The 13,692-nt window shown below is 34.7% G+C and overlaps 1 protein-coding gene across 1 annotated transcript in view; it reads right to left on the reverse strand.

The window, feature by feature from the left end:
• Window positions 1–13,692, reverse strand: part of LOC149419453 (ketimine reductase mu-crystallin) — a 105,806-nt gene that overhangs the window by 75,296 nt on the left and 16,818 nt on the right. The window contains exon 3 of the mRNA XM_089637831.1: window positions 707–899. Coding sequence (XP_089493957.1) covers window positions 707–899 — 193 coding nt within the window. The remainder of the gene's footprint in view (window positions 1–706; window positions 900–13,692) is intronic.

Below are 13,692 nucleotides of genomic sequence, written 5' to 3' on the forward strand. Positions count from 1 at the left end.
TATTTATTTATTTATTTATTTATTTATTTATTTATTTATTTATTTATTTATTTATTTATTTATTTATTTATTTATTTATTTATTTATTTATTTATTTATTTATTTATTTATTTATTTATTTATTTATTTATTTATTTATTTATTTATTTATTTATTTATTTATTTATTTATTTATTTATTTATTTATTTATTTATTTATTTATTTATTTATTTATTTATTTATTTATTTATTTATTTATTGCATCTCACTATACATAAAACACATTTTTTTCTCATAAAAATCAACCTCACTAGGACTGAGCCTGTATCGAGGTTAACAATTTACATTATAGTGAAGCAAACATAAGAGTAATCACAAACATAAATTAATTCTACATACAAACACAAAATATTTCAAAATAAAAGAAAAAAATAAGTATAAGATGTGTTACCAGATGGGTAATTTGACAGTATATTGTAACAATATTTGAACCATAACTAATCATTTCATTATTCAAAAGAAGAAGCAAAGTAGATAATAAAGACAGATAGGGTGACATTCAGTTATCCTTCCCGGAACTTCATTTCCTTCCTTTCCTCAAAAAGAACCTACAGAATCCCCAAAGATGACATACGTCTTGAGGGAAATTATTTATCTCATTGCCTCGTGTGTGGAGCTAATGTAAAAAATTAATATATTAAAAAAAAATCAAATACTAGTTCTTACGTATAATCAAAGCATCCCCCTTCACCCAGTCGTCTTGCACGAGGACTTGTTGGGCTGACGTGGCAGTGATGATGACGTCAGCCGGCTGACAGCAGTCCTGGGGAGTTGGGCTGAGGTGCGCGCGCACCCCCTGACCTTTCAACTCCTCCACAAGAGCGACCGCCCTCTCTGTTGTCCGGTTCCAAATTCGAACCTGGAAATAAAATACATTTTGAATTGTTACTTTGTATATAGGTACAAGGGCGAGTACATGGTAGAGATATTTCTACATTCGGGAGACATTGGGACAATAAATATTCAAGAAGATCTTAAGGAATATAGCATCACCAAATATCAGATCCATCATCAGAGTAGATTGGGAATACACAGTACAATAAATAAACGAAGTAAGTCGAAACAGAGATAGGCGGATTGTTTGATTAATTTTTTTGTTCTACTTCGCGACATAAATTCTACAAAGACCTGTTTTAATTCAGTTATTAATAATAATAAATTTATTTTACATAAAAATCATACAATAAAACATGCGGAAACTTTTACTAGCCAACTAGGAATGGATTCTGTTTTAGACCAGTCAAATTGACAAGTTTAGTTCATATTATAATTTAGCACTTAATATAAAACAAAACCGGTAAAGTAAATAACAGCTAGATAGTAGTAATAAAAAGACAGATCACCACAGGAGTTGTAAGGTAGAAAAAATGGGAAGGGTAGTTTAAAAGTTTATAATATAGTTGGATGATTAAATAATAATTGATACGCTAAATATGTCGACATCATCCTTTTAATCACTATCTAAATTCTGTATATGGCTAACGGGAGTATACAATTGTGATTTCGTGTTAGAGTTGTCACAATAAAACGAGAGATACTGCCTCGATGTTAATTTGCGAGAATGTCAGAAATTGAATAGCACTTTCACAGAACTTGAATATTAATTTTGAAAATTGATGAATTGTTCAAGTTCTGTGAAACGATAGGCACTTAGTTGAGAAAATTGTTAAAATAATTAATTAATTCATTCAGAAGCCAGAATGTCTTCATAGAGTTTGTACATTTTTTACTTGCTTCGTAGACAAAAGTGGCAAAACATATAAATTTTCAAGAATTTTATGTGGACTGTTTATAGCCAATAAAATGTTAACTTTATTTATTCCTTGCCATTTTCAACCAAAGCGAAAACCTAACAAATATAAGCCTCATTTACAAGGGGAGTTTTTTAACGCGCCCTGATTTTGTATGAAACCTGACAGAAGTGTGAGCACGGGAGTTTTGGAAGAGCGATTTTACTGAAAATACTCTTATTAGATACTCATAACTCATAAAACTGTTTAAGACGAGACGATACCCTAAAATAAAGTCGGAATCTTAACGTCGTAAGTGAAGAAGCCGTCTACAAATATATATGCGACGCGCGGCCATGGTGTATTTTACAGACCTACGGTCGAATTTTCCCTAGCAAATACTATAAAATTAATCTCAATGACGTAAGGTACTGTTTTAATTAATCTTAAATATAAATAACTTATATACGTGGGTATCGGTTTGAAAAAAAGATTATCTTGAATTCAAGTACAGATGTAAGTATTCAAGTTTCTGCCTACATAAATGCTAAAATTAACGGTTGATTTGTTAAAACTTTAATATTATTATTCTGAAATGAAATCCATATTATACTTTGAGGAAACACATAAGGTGAAGGTAGACACAAAAAAGTATTTTTTGTTCATCTTATCATTGCAATTTGTGCTCGAGAAGTCATGATAAAAACGTAAACTCAATAATATGTTAACGTCTGACAGCGCGGTTAGCAAAAAGGGCACAGTGCTCCAAGGAATGGGTCGTGTTCCTGCTTCCATACCATAAAGGTATTACGTCGAACATTTCACCCCCATTTGAATGGAGCTTAGGAATAGCAAAGGGCAAAATCCGTCATATTTCCATTATTCATTTACCCCGAAGGATGCTTCTGAGCTCACGTGAGAAGAGAACATACGATGATATTCCATTATTCACTCAATCCTGTATGGAGAAACTTCTTCTTTAGGAACATATTTTACTGTACAGTTATAGCAGACATACCGGACATCAACATAAACGACATTAAAAAGTATACTACGCTTTGTGTTAATCCAAAATAGAGTACGGGATAACTGGTTGGGGTCTGCCTCGAACACTCACACAGAGCGACTCAACACAACCCAAAAAGGAGTCCTAAAGACAATTCTAAAAGTTCCGGGAAGAACTCCGACAGAAAAAAATATTTAAAAAAACTTTCATGTCTACAATGTACAAAAACATATTTTATAAACTAAAATATGCACGTTACTGAATACTCAACTCGCCAACATAAATACTCAACCAGGGCAATAAGCCAAAATATACTGGTTACTCCCAGTTTGAAGACATCTTTTGGACGGAGAAATATTAAATTCCATGCTGAACCTGCAGTACTCTACTTAATCAAACAAAACAAATAACGGAAATGAATATCATAGACGCACCCGCCGCCAAGACCCAGATAAACCTGTAATGTTTCCGGCCTTCTACATTTATACCTACATTCAAATAATGATTATTTCTCCTGTCTGATCTGCAAAATGTTGTAACATCCTGGTCATTATCCTTCGATTTTCCTAAGCTGTTGGTGGCGCCCTTTAAAAGGACTACCTTAAGAGGAAACCCTAGCTAAGCCTTTCGATCCCCATATGGAACATAAGGTAAAAGATCTTAAGAGTTATCTCGCAATAATGCCCCTTTTTCAGCGTTGTGTTTTTTTTTTGGTTTTGAAATTCATATGAGATATGAACGGGCTATTAATGCATATATTTGTGGTAATCCTGTTTCGTTTAAATTAGAGTGAATGATCCCCTTACCATTGAATTTTTTTTTAACTTTCTTATAAGACCGCGCGTTTAACCTACTCTTGTCCCCTACAGTACGCCTAACTCTAATACAGTAGTAATCACTTGTAAATTTTTCCTTTTAAGCTCTTTCCGACCTTAAATAAATCCGAGGACATGAAATAGTTTCGTTATTTGACGACGGTTGGTCGACGGTTTTCGCCATCTCAGCTCCGGGGTCGCCTCCATCTGTCTTATTATATATAAATTTTGTTACTCGACACTTAATCTTTTAAAGGGAAGGAGTGAGCGGGGGGGGGAGAGAAGGGGTAAGCTATATGATCGAAATATTTTTTCAAATTACGTTGGCTCCTCCACTGACCAATACGAAAACACTGGATGGTGATCAGAAATCAAACGCTGACTCCGACGCGGCTAGACTATCCCCCACTGCTGGCAACCCATTTCATAAAGGTACCCTGACCAATGCGGATCCGTTCACGTCCGAGAGAAAGCGAATTAAGTCATCACGCCATTTCCGAAATCGCTCCAACGCCCATTCCTCCGGACGAACTACTTTACTGAGTCTAGATGGGGAAGGTAATCGCATCCCATATCATGATACTAACGCGAAAAGTGTGTCGTGTAGGTTTCGCCTGATGAAGCTCAAACTCCCACGTGCTGTCAGACCTACACTCCACCTCAAAGAAGCTGCTGTAATTCCGCCAAGGGAGCGTTCCAGTTGGCTTACATCAGCTTCCCGGTCGACACCATTGGATAATGTGATAGAGCTACGGACTTATTCTCACGTAATATCACGCCGTCGCCCCTCCACGTGGATTTTCACAGACTTCCAAAGTGCCTTCATCCTATACGCCTCAACTGCTGGCCATGTTCCCGTTCATTACCAGTTGGCATCACAATTTTCATTCCTCTTTCGCGCCCCTTAACTCAACACGGCCCCGTCAGAGGGAGTAGTCCCCCAGCACCCCGTCGCGGTCGGTCCGATCCGTCCGCGTTGGCAACCCCTACCACGTGATAGCGTGAGAAAAAAAATCCTTCTGACTAGTCCGTATTTGTGGGATACGGATTTGCAGCGACACTATCAGACATTAACCAACTATGAAGTTTAGTCGAGGGTTAAATTTGGGAATGAGGTAAGGCTTGAGGGTGGTAATATTGATCTTGTCGGGGAATCCTGAAAATTGACATGTTGGTTTTATGTACATATTAAAGTGGATTAGTCGTAGCTGTCAGTCGACAGGTATCAGCACCGCGCGTTCCAAGTTAATCTGGGAATTTGGTTGTATTGAATTGGAAATAAAAACACTTACCAAGCCCCTACCCGCTAAATAGCAACATCCAGGTGGGATTTTACACAACCGTTGCCATTTGGGTGGGGTGTCAGCAAATATCACTAGATTTACCCTGAGTTTATACCTAATATTTATCCACAATCTTATTTTCCTAATTTTGATTGTGTTACCCTCGTTATTTGCCGTAATGAAAGTACTTCGATCTTCCCTCCCTAACCTAGTAATTATTGAAAAAAATTTCGTTGTAACACGGCTTCGATCGAGCCTAACACGCGATAGCAAGACACTTAGGTATATAGATTTTCAATTATAAATTTAACTTTAGTCCGAGACTTCATCAAAGTGAAGCGAGAGATTTTAACACTTGCGTTCTATTTTATTCGAGAAGAAATTTTTGGGTTTATTATTTTTTTATTACAATTTTTGTTTATGATCCGTGACTTCATTTAAATCCATAACAATCGCGTTTATTCGAAAAGGAATTTCAGGGTTTATTAATTTTAATCACAATTCATTTATAATCCGTGACTTTATTTAAATCCATAACAATCGCGTTTATTCGAAAAGGAATTTCAGGGTTTATTAATTTTAATCACAATTCATTTATAATCCGTGACTTTATTTAAATCCATAACAATCGCGTTTATTCAAAAAGGAATTTCAGGGTTTATTAATTTTAATCACAATTCATTTATAATCCGTGACTTTATTTAAATCCATAACAATCGCGTTTATTCGAAAAGGAATTTCAGGGTTTATTAATTTTAATCACAATTCATTTATAATCCGTGACTTTATTTAAATCATAGCAATCGCGTTCAATTTTATTCGAGAAGGAATTTTAGGGTTTATTAATTTTAATTACTGAATTTAAACCAATTAAATTTTTCAACCTGAATTAATTGTTACGTCTAGAACACTGAGTCTAACTAATTGTTCGTAGTTTCAAAATTCTTTAAGGTCCGGTTTATCATTCCTTCAAACACTGAATTTAACCGTATGTTTTTGACCAGAAAATTTTCAAGAAAAGTCCAGAATAAATTATCAAGTGGTATTAATACGTAGCGCGACGTGTATCCTTCCTTAAAGGTCCCCGGAAATTTGTGTCGAACTCTGTTTAACTAATTGTTTGACTAGAAATTTTTCTAAGTCCACCAATAATTACCAAGTGATATTAAGACGTAGCGCGACGTGTCTTTGAACGGTTCCCGGCGATTTGTGACGAACTATCCCGATCTGTGCCCGTGCACGCTGTTTTATAACAGTAATTAATTACGTTTGTCATTGCAATCCCACCTTTATTGAAATGTTATGGCCCTAATACTCTCGCACAAAATCCTCTGCGTTACTTAGGCCTTACCGAGCTTTATTCCTCAGAAAAGGAGCATTTGTTGTTTCACAACACAGGCCCGTACTGGTGAAATTCTCAAGTTCGCCTCATCTGGTAGGTGTCTTCTAATCCGTCAGAATTGACCTGTTTTTCTAATTAAAATTTTTTCGCGTTCCTATTTGGTCCGTGATGTGTGTTCTGATGACCTTTCCTTTAGTGCGCTAAGACACCCTATTACGCGTAACTAGTCAAAATTTTCCTTTTAATTCTCCGTTTTCGTGAGTATTTCCTACAGCCTACCTTCAGTCTTCTTTCTTCCGTGTGAAAATAGAACTCGCAACTCGCCTTTTGTCGAATTAAATGGTATACACGTCCGTTCCTCCCTTTACCTTCCGAATCGATCACTTCTGACAATCATTCCCATTCCTCCGTATGCTAAATCCCTTGCGTAAGGTCGTCTCTTACATTGCACATTTATTCACCTTTATTTTCTTTGGTTTAGTATAACTATCACACTTTTCACCGATTATTCCAACCTAAGGCCTTTCGGTACTCGTTCTAGTTGAAATGTCCCAGTACACATTATGTCAGCTATTTTTTTGTCCTTCGCTCGAGACCGCTTCGATTTGATATCCTGTTTATTCCTCCGGCCAGTTTTATTTTAAGAACTATTACTGAATTTTCACGATTCCTCTCTGCAATTATGGGTGTTAACCCTAATGATTCTACCACACGCCTATCTTTTGTCTTTGTCTCTCCTCTCACCTCACATTAATCAGAGATTTCAAGTCCCCGTCACAACAAAACCGAATGTACTCGCTCATAATTCCTCTGTTAGTGGTTAACCCATTAATTTTAATGTATTTTCTTCTTCCATAAGCCATGGGTAAATTTTATTACTTTCGTGTATGATTATTACTGTCTAAATGGTGCAAAGCCATGTTCGAATTTTTTTCCAAAATTAACCCGCTCGAGTGTCAGAAATCGCACACCTTTCTCCTTCTTTTAACCTCAAGTAACAGACCTGTTACCACCAAACCTCGCTCCGTCCCAGTGATGCTACGCCTCAAAAAAAGGTTTTGAACCCCTAAAAATGTCAAGTGATTCAGCCTTGGATCCAGCTAATGCGTTCACCTAATCATCTGGTGGGAATATTTCTAAAATCTTCTCCGCCTCCTAAATTGTAATTCACGATGAACATATTGATGAAGATTTTTTGTTTTTTCTTGCCAAAATATTTATTTAATTTTCGTCTTCTTAATGTAGTGTATGTTGGTCAGTAAGGTACTCATTTTTTTCCTTTAAATTTGAGTAGAGTTTTGTGACACTGAAAATATTGAAGTTTTTAAATAGTTTATGGGTACATTCAAGATTATTCTCCGTTATTTTTTTTTGCTGTGTTTTAACAATAGCTTGTGTTAGACGAAGTGATGAAGCAAGGAGTATATCTATGACAGTTTTATTTAATTCAATTTTCTACTACAACCCTTGCATAGAAATAAAATGTATCTACACTCGGCGTCACAAAAAACGCACCTATTCCAAAATCTTATGAGTTCGTGTCTTTTGGATTTGTAGCGTCATCACCCTGATCCACGCCTCCGCATGAAGCCACTAGTCTCTTAAAACTGTTGGAAAACCCGTTGTATGGAAAAACAGCTTAAGTTTAGCTGCCGAGAATGACTGAATGCAGCAGTGCCACCACTTGAGCAGTGTCATTAGTGATGTCCATTTTAAGGGGTGTATTGCTAGCGCTAATTATTCACGTTTGTCATTTTCAACGTTCGGATAGTGAATGACCCACATTTGGCTTAAACTACTCCTTTTATAGACCAAGAAGATTAAACAATTTGTGGAAATATTATATGGGCAATATTTTTATGAGCAATATTTTTATGTGCAATATTTTTATGCGCAGTATTTTTAACGTCCCGTACTCGGAAAATTTGAATCGTTTATGAAATGAAACTATTGTCTGATAAGAGGTAGTTAAATGTACTTTCAATTGATTACAATATTGTTTGGGTTAGATGTATTGGCTCGTGGAAACTTATTTTCGAAGATTTCGATTTTTGAGACGCCTAGTAGGTAATATTATTTCCTGTAATTTCAATAAAATGCTCATAGGGTATGACATATTACAGTATACGTTTAAAGCGCTTTATATAACTCCATATTGTTCGCCGTACAATCCCATATGTCACACCTAAAAAGATGATGTGTTATAAGTGTTGGCGTTGTGACGATATGCGCTGTTATCTGCTAGTCAGGATTTTTATTTTTTTATTTGTTTTTTTATTTTTTTATTTAATATTTGCATGTTTTTTACAATAAATATACAATTATACATATTATGCAGTGTTATCAAGGTAAATAATAATAGCTTTTCCTCACCATAAAGAGACGAGGCTCTTGTGTTTGGTGAGTGAATCCTCACTCACCAAACACTCACAGCTCAATTATATGGAATCATGTAATGGAAGGATGTTAAAATATGTTATACAATAATAATATATATTTGAAAATTATGCGATTCCCTCTCCTACCTACGGCAGGAGAAGGGGTCAGAACAATTTACGAAGCGCCGTAACTACGCAATAATTGCCAATTACGCAATAATGACAGATGACAATTATTGTCATCTGTCATAGTGACAGATCCCATATAAAGAAATGATATTCCGCGGCAGTCCCCCAATTTATCTGACCCCCTCTCCTGAAGAAGATTATAATAATGTTTCACCCCGACATATAATACGTTCATACCACGCCCAAATTATGCGCGCTTAGCATAGCGTTACGTGTCTAAGGCTTAACAGAAATAAAGTCACTTAGATGTTGTCTGTCAGTCTATTTAAACGAGCAAAGCAAAACAAGCAGAAGATTTGTAATTTTTGTAATAATAAAGTTTACGTGTGAAATAATAGGTAGTTTCCTTTGTTCAGTTTTATCTGGAACAATAATCATTAAATTTAGTTCCACATAATATAGCTGGCAAACTCAAACAGGGGGAAGATCATAAAAAGCCCGCGGGAACTTCCTTATTTCTTTAAAATATGTTTATTTCTTTTACGCTATTGGCAATATTTGGAAGTCTGGTGTACTGTTAAGTATATTTATTTAACTGTACTTATTTATTTTATTTTTGCCATTTATAGAGCAAAGCTTGCAAATGTTTTATTTATTAATAACTAACTGATGTGTACTCGGTGTTGCTCGGGGACTCATAAATAGTACGAGATAAAGTTTCGAGGTTGTGAATTCTAGAGTACCTGACGTGACAACAGGGTGCATTTTTAATGTGGACATAACATTATTGTATTGTAATAAGTATTTATTTCACTTGATCGTGCCACGTCTTCCTTGGGCGTCATAGATTTCATCAACCATTCCCTTCCAAGTCATACGTTTTCTTTACACCTCTTTCTTTGTTCATCACTTATAATTATTTGATTCATGTCTTCCTCGGGAATCCCCGACTTTTACAACCATTCACTTCATGAAATCCACTACAAGTGGCTATAAACTATATGTCGGCTTTAATTCGACTCCGTATCTCATTCCAGTGCAGAAATAATGCGTTAAGTCTTTCTCGAGTGTCCCTGACTTCTTCTCCAACTCAAAACACTATATAAACACTCCTGGCACTAATAAGAACAAACTTTGAATTTTTTAGCAAAATGGAATAGGAACGCGGACGGGACAAACAAAGAAGCATTGATTTTAAAGTATATATTTGCAAAAATAAAACATATTATTACATTTTTATTATTGTGCTGTATGGTAATAAGTTGGGTATTCAAGCGATAGATGGCACTAGTCAGACAGCTAACTCAAGAGTCCGACAGATGTCGCTAGAGTGTAGCAATTGCCTGTGGGGTATCCTTGTCAGACTTCAAGCTTCTAGAAAGAGAGAATTATCAACCCTCGGGTAATGAACAGTGTAGCTTAATTCAGACTTATTTATTGTAATGTAAATACACGCAATTATTGTAAAGAACCTTTTACTTAGTCAAGAGTTCCCAACACACTAAATCTGCAAGTAAAGGCAGAGATATAACAATTATTTATTGAATTTTCTTTCTATGAATATGGCACCAACAATTCAGCTTGCATCTAGCAATTGGTGCAGACTTTATGGCATATTATGCTGGGATCGACGTTTACCTTATCGATCCAGCATACTATTGGGGGATCATGTTGTATAAAATAAAGATAGTTATATTTCACGCAATTTATGTTTATTGAACTAACGTAACATATTCACACGACACTAAATCAGAAGATACATAGACGAATTACGCACGCGAGCAGCTAGCCCGAACCAGTACCCAGCAGAGAATGGCGGTGACAGGAACCTCCACTCAGTAGGTAAGTAGTGCGCTGTTATCCCTTCGCTGGGATACCATAGGAGAAAATATATTCTGTGTCTACTGAATGCGCGCGTGGTGATTGCCTATAATGGTTTCCGGCAGTAGATTATAATAATGTATTCCTTTGTACAGTTAACTATTTTGTGTATTGGCTTTGTCTATTTTTGATTCAGCCTAATTTCATTGTACGTTGTTGTGTTATATCTGTTAATAATAGCCTTGTTGTATATAATCTTCTTTGAAAAGTATTTGGTAATAAAAATATTTACTCATTTCGTTCTTTGTGATCACATAAAGAAAGAATCATTAATTATAATTCAATAGCATCTTTGTAGCGTTGTGTTAAAAAAATCCTAGTATTGAAATTAAAACATTTATTACAACAGTTAATTTTTTCATTAATTAGATTTAACGCGGAAAACAATAAATTTATGAATGTACATCATCAATCATCAACATTTGGTTGTGGGTGAATGCATCGCTGAAAAGAATTTGTTTTGAATTTAAGTATCGTTTTCAAAATTGGAACTGATTGTGTTAAGGATTCGAACACGCGATAAAGTACTTACCTTTAGTATAATATATATTTAAAAAAAATATATTGTGATTTACAAAATTGGAATTGATTTGTCAAAAATTCACGCTATTGCGTTATTTTTTAGTGCACCAATTTTGAAAATAAAAATGAAAATATTTTTTTGTTATAATACTTATAACTTAATAAAAACATGACCACTAATACTAAATTACTATTTTTAAGTTTGTTATAGTAAAGCGTACCTGAAGTAAGATGACACTAAACTCAGCTACATACATAAATACTAAGTTATTATTATTTTAGGTAGGGACCACATCACTTGTCCGCTTTCTTAACACAATCGGGTTCAATATAGATTGAACCCGATCGGGTCAGATTATATTTTACGAGAAATCCGACGGTAGTTAAAACAGACAAACATTTTTAAAAATCCGATGGTAGTTTAAACAGACAAACATTTTTCTTTTAATTTAAACAGACAAACATGTTTAAAAATCCGAAGGGGAGCTTAAACAGACTTAACATTTTTCTTTTAATTTAAACAGACAAACATTTTTAAAAATAGAACAGTCAAAACAGAATCGAACGGTAGTTTAAACAGACAAACATTTTTAAAAATCGAACAGTCAAAACAGAATCGAACGGTAGTTTAAACAGACAAACATTTTTAAAAATCGAACAGTCAAAACAGAATCGAACGGTAGTTTAAACAGACAAACATTTTTAAAAATCGAACAGTCAAAACAGAATCGAACGGTAGTTTAAACAGACAAACATTTTTCTTTTAATTTAAAATATTTTAAATACTGAAATATTTTTTTAACAATTTAGGAGGCGGGTACGGGTACACCCAGGTCACCCAAAGTGGTTCACTACGATTGGTGATTTAACAAGGGTGGCCACTGGCCAGGTTCATGGTGTGAGGTTTGTCTAGGTTGAGGGAGACCTTTTGACCTCTCTAGCCGGACTCTCTCAAACCATCGCCTTGCACCACAGTGGGAGGGATGGATCCATAAAGCCGTTATTCCTGGACATTTACACCCCAGATTCCAAACAACCCGTCATACCTATTTCTTCACAGAATTACCCTTCCTTCCGTTCTCCGAAAAGGCCCTCCACAAAGCATCCCCAATGATGATATAGTCCTTAAGGTATTTTTTCCCTCAGATCCTCCTGTGTGGTGCTAATTTAAATAAAATATACACACAAGTACTAAATGTGACCGTATCTTCTTCTGATTTTTCTGTTTAAAACATTCGTTTAAGAATCGCTTTTATTGTCTTCAATAATTAAATATTACAATTTGAGCTTTTACTCATTAAGTTATTCCAAATCACTAAATACTTTAATAGAAAGTCGCTGTCCGCGTCTGTCTGTTTGTGCGCTTACTTGTTATAAACTACGCACTGGATATTGATAGAAATTTCGCTATCATTAAGGGAATTTATTCCGATATTATATATGCATATTATACTTATAAAAATACAGAACAGTCGATTGTTTTGTAATCAAGTCGTAAAAAAAAAGTGTTCAGGTGCTTTCATTACTAACGCTGGCTAAACCTTACGAGATACATCAAAATAATCTTCTACAAAATTGTATATCTTAAAAAATCCTACAGAAAAGTACTCGAGTATAATTGTCTATCTCCTAAAGATAACCCCCAGCAACGCTGTGTACACGTCAGCTATTTTGTTCAAACAAAAATTAAAAAACCATCTGAAACAAATTACTAGAGGGCGATGAACGCTGTATTCGTTGTTCATTCACTATTCATCTTCATTTCTACTAATAACTGATTCATCTGTAATAACAATTCATCATCCTCTCAAATAAATTATTGATGAAACAATCTTGCGCGAGGGAAGAAAGAATATAATCACTAAAACATTCAGGTTGGGTTGTTTCATAGAATTTGAACAATTCATCAACTTTGAACGTTCATTTGCGAGTTCTGTGAATATCATATTCAAGTTCTGTTATTATATCATTATAGTTGATTTACTTGACAGAACTTAAATAATAACAGAACTTGTAAATAAACTTTGAAATTTGAAGAATTGTTCAAATTCACAGAAACAACCCATCCTTATTTTTCATATATTGGAAATTTTTCATATTATGTTATTATTTTAAATTTAGGTATCTTACTTTGTACATTTTAAATGATGATCATAACTGTCATATCTATTCCTTCTTTGCAGATGTAAGGGTTGGGAATTCTTTGTTAAAAAGTAAAAGGTTCTACTTATAATTGCGTTTATTTACGTTACAAATAATAGGTCTGGATTTAGCTACACTGTTCATTACCCGAGGGTTGGTAATTCTCTCGTTCGAGAAGCTTGTTCCACGTCAATCTCATCTCACAAGTTATTGTTACACTCTAGCGACATCTGTTGGACTCTGGAGTAAGCTTTATGACTAGCGCCATCTATCGCTTAAATACTCAACTTATTACCATACATCACAATAACATTATTATTGTTCGTATGGAAGGCAATAACTCTTTGCATACATAGTTCATGCGGTGACGTTTTTCAAGTTATGTGACATTTTATCTGAATTCACAATCAGTATATTACATACA

Source organism: Hesperophylax consimilis, chromosome 12, assembly GCF_061612785.1.
Source record: "Hesperophylax consimilis isolate HC1 chromosome 12, BYU_Hcon_1.0, whole genome shotgun sequence".
Lineage (NCBI taxonomy): Eukaryota > Metazoa > Arthropoda > Insecta > Trichoptera > Limnephilidae > Hesperophylax > Hesperophylax consimilis.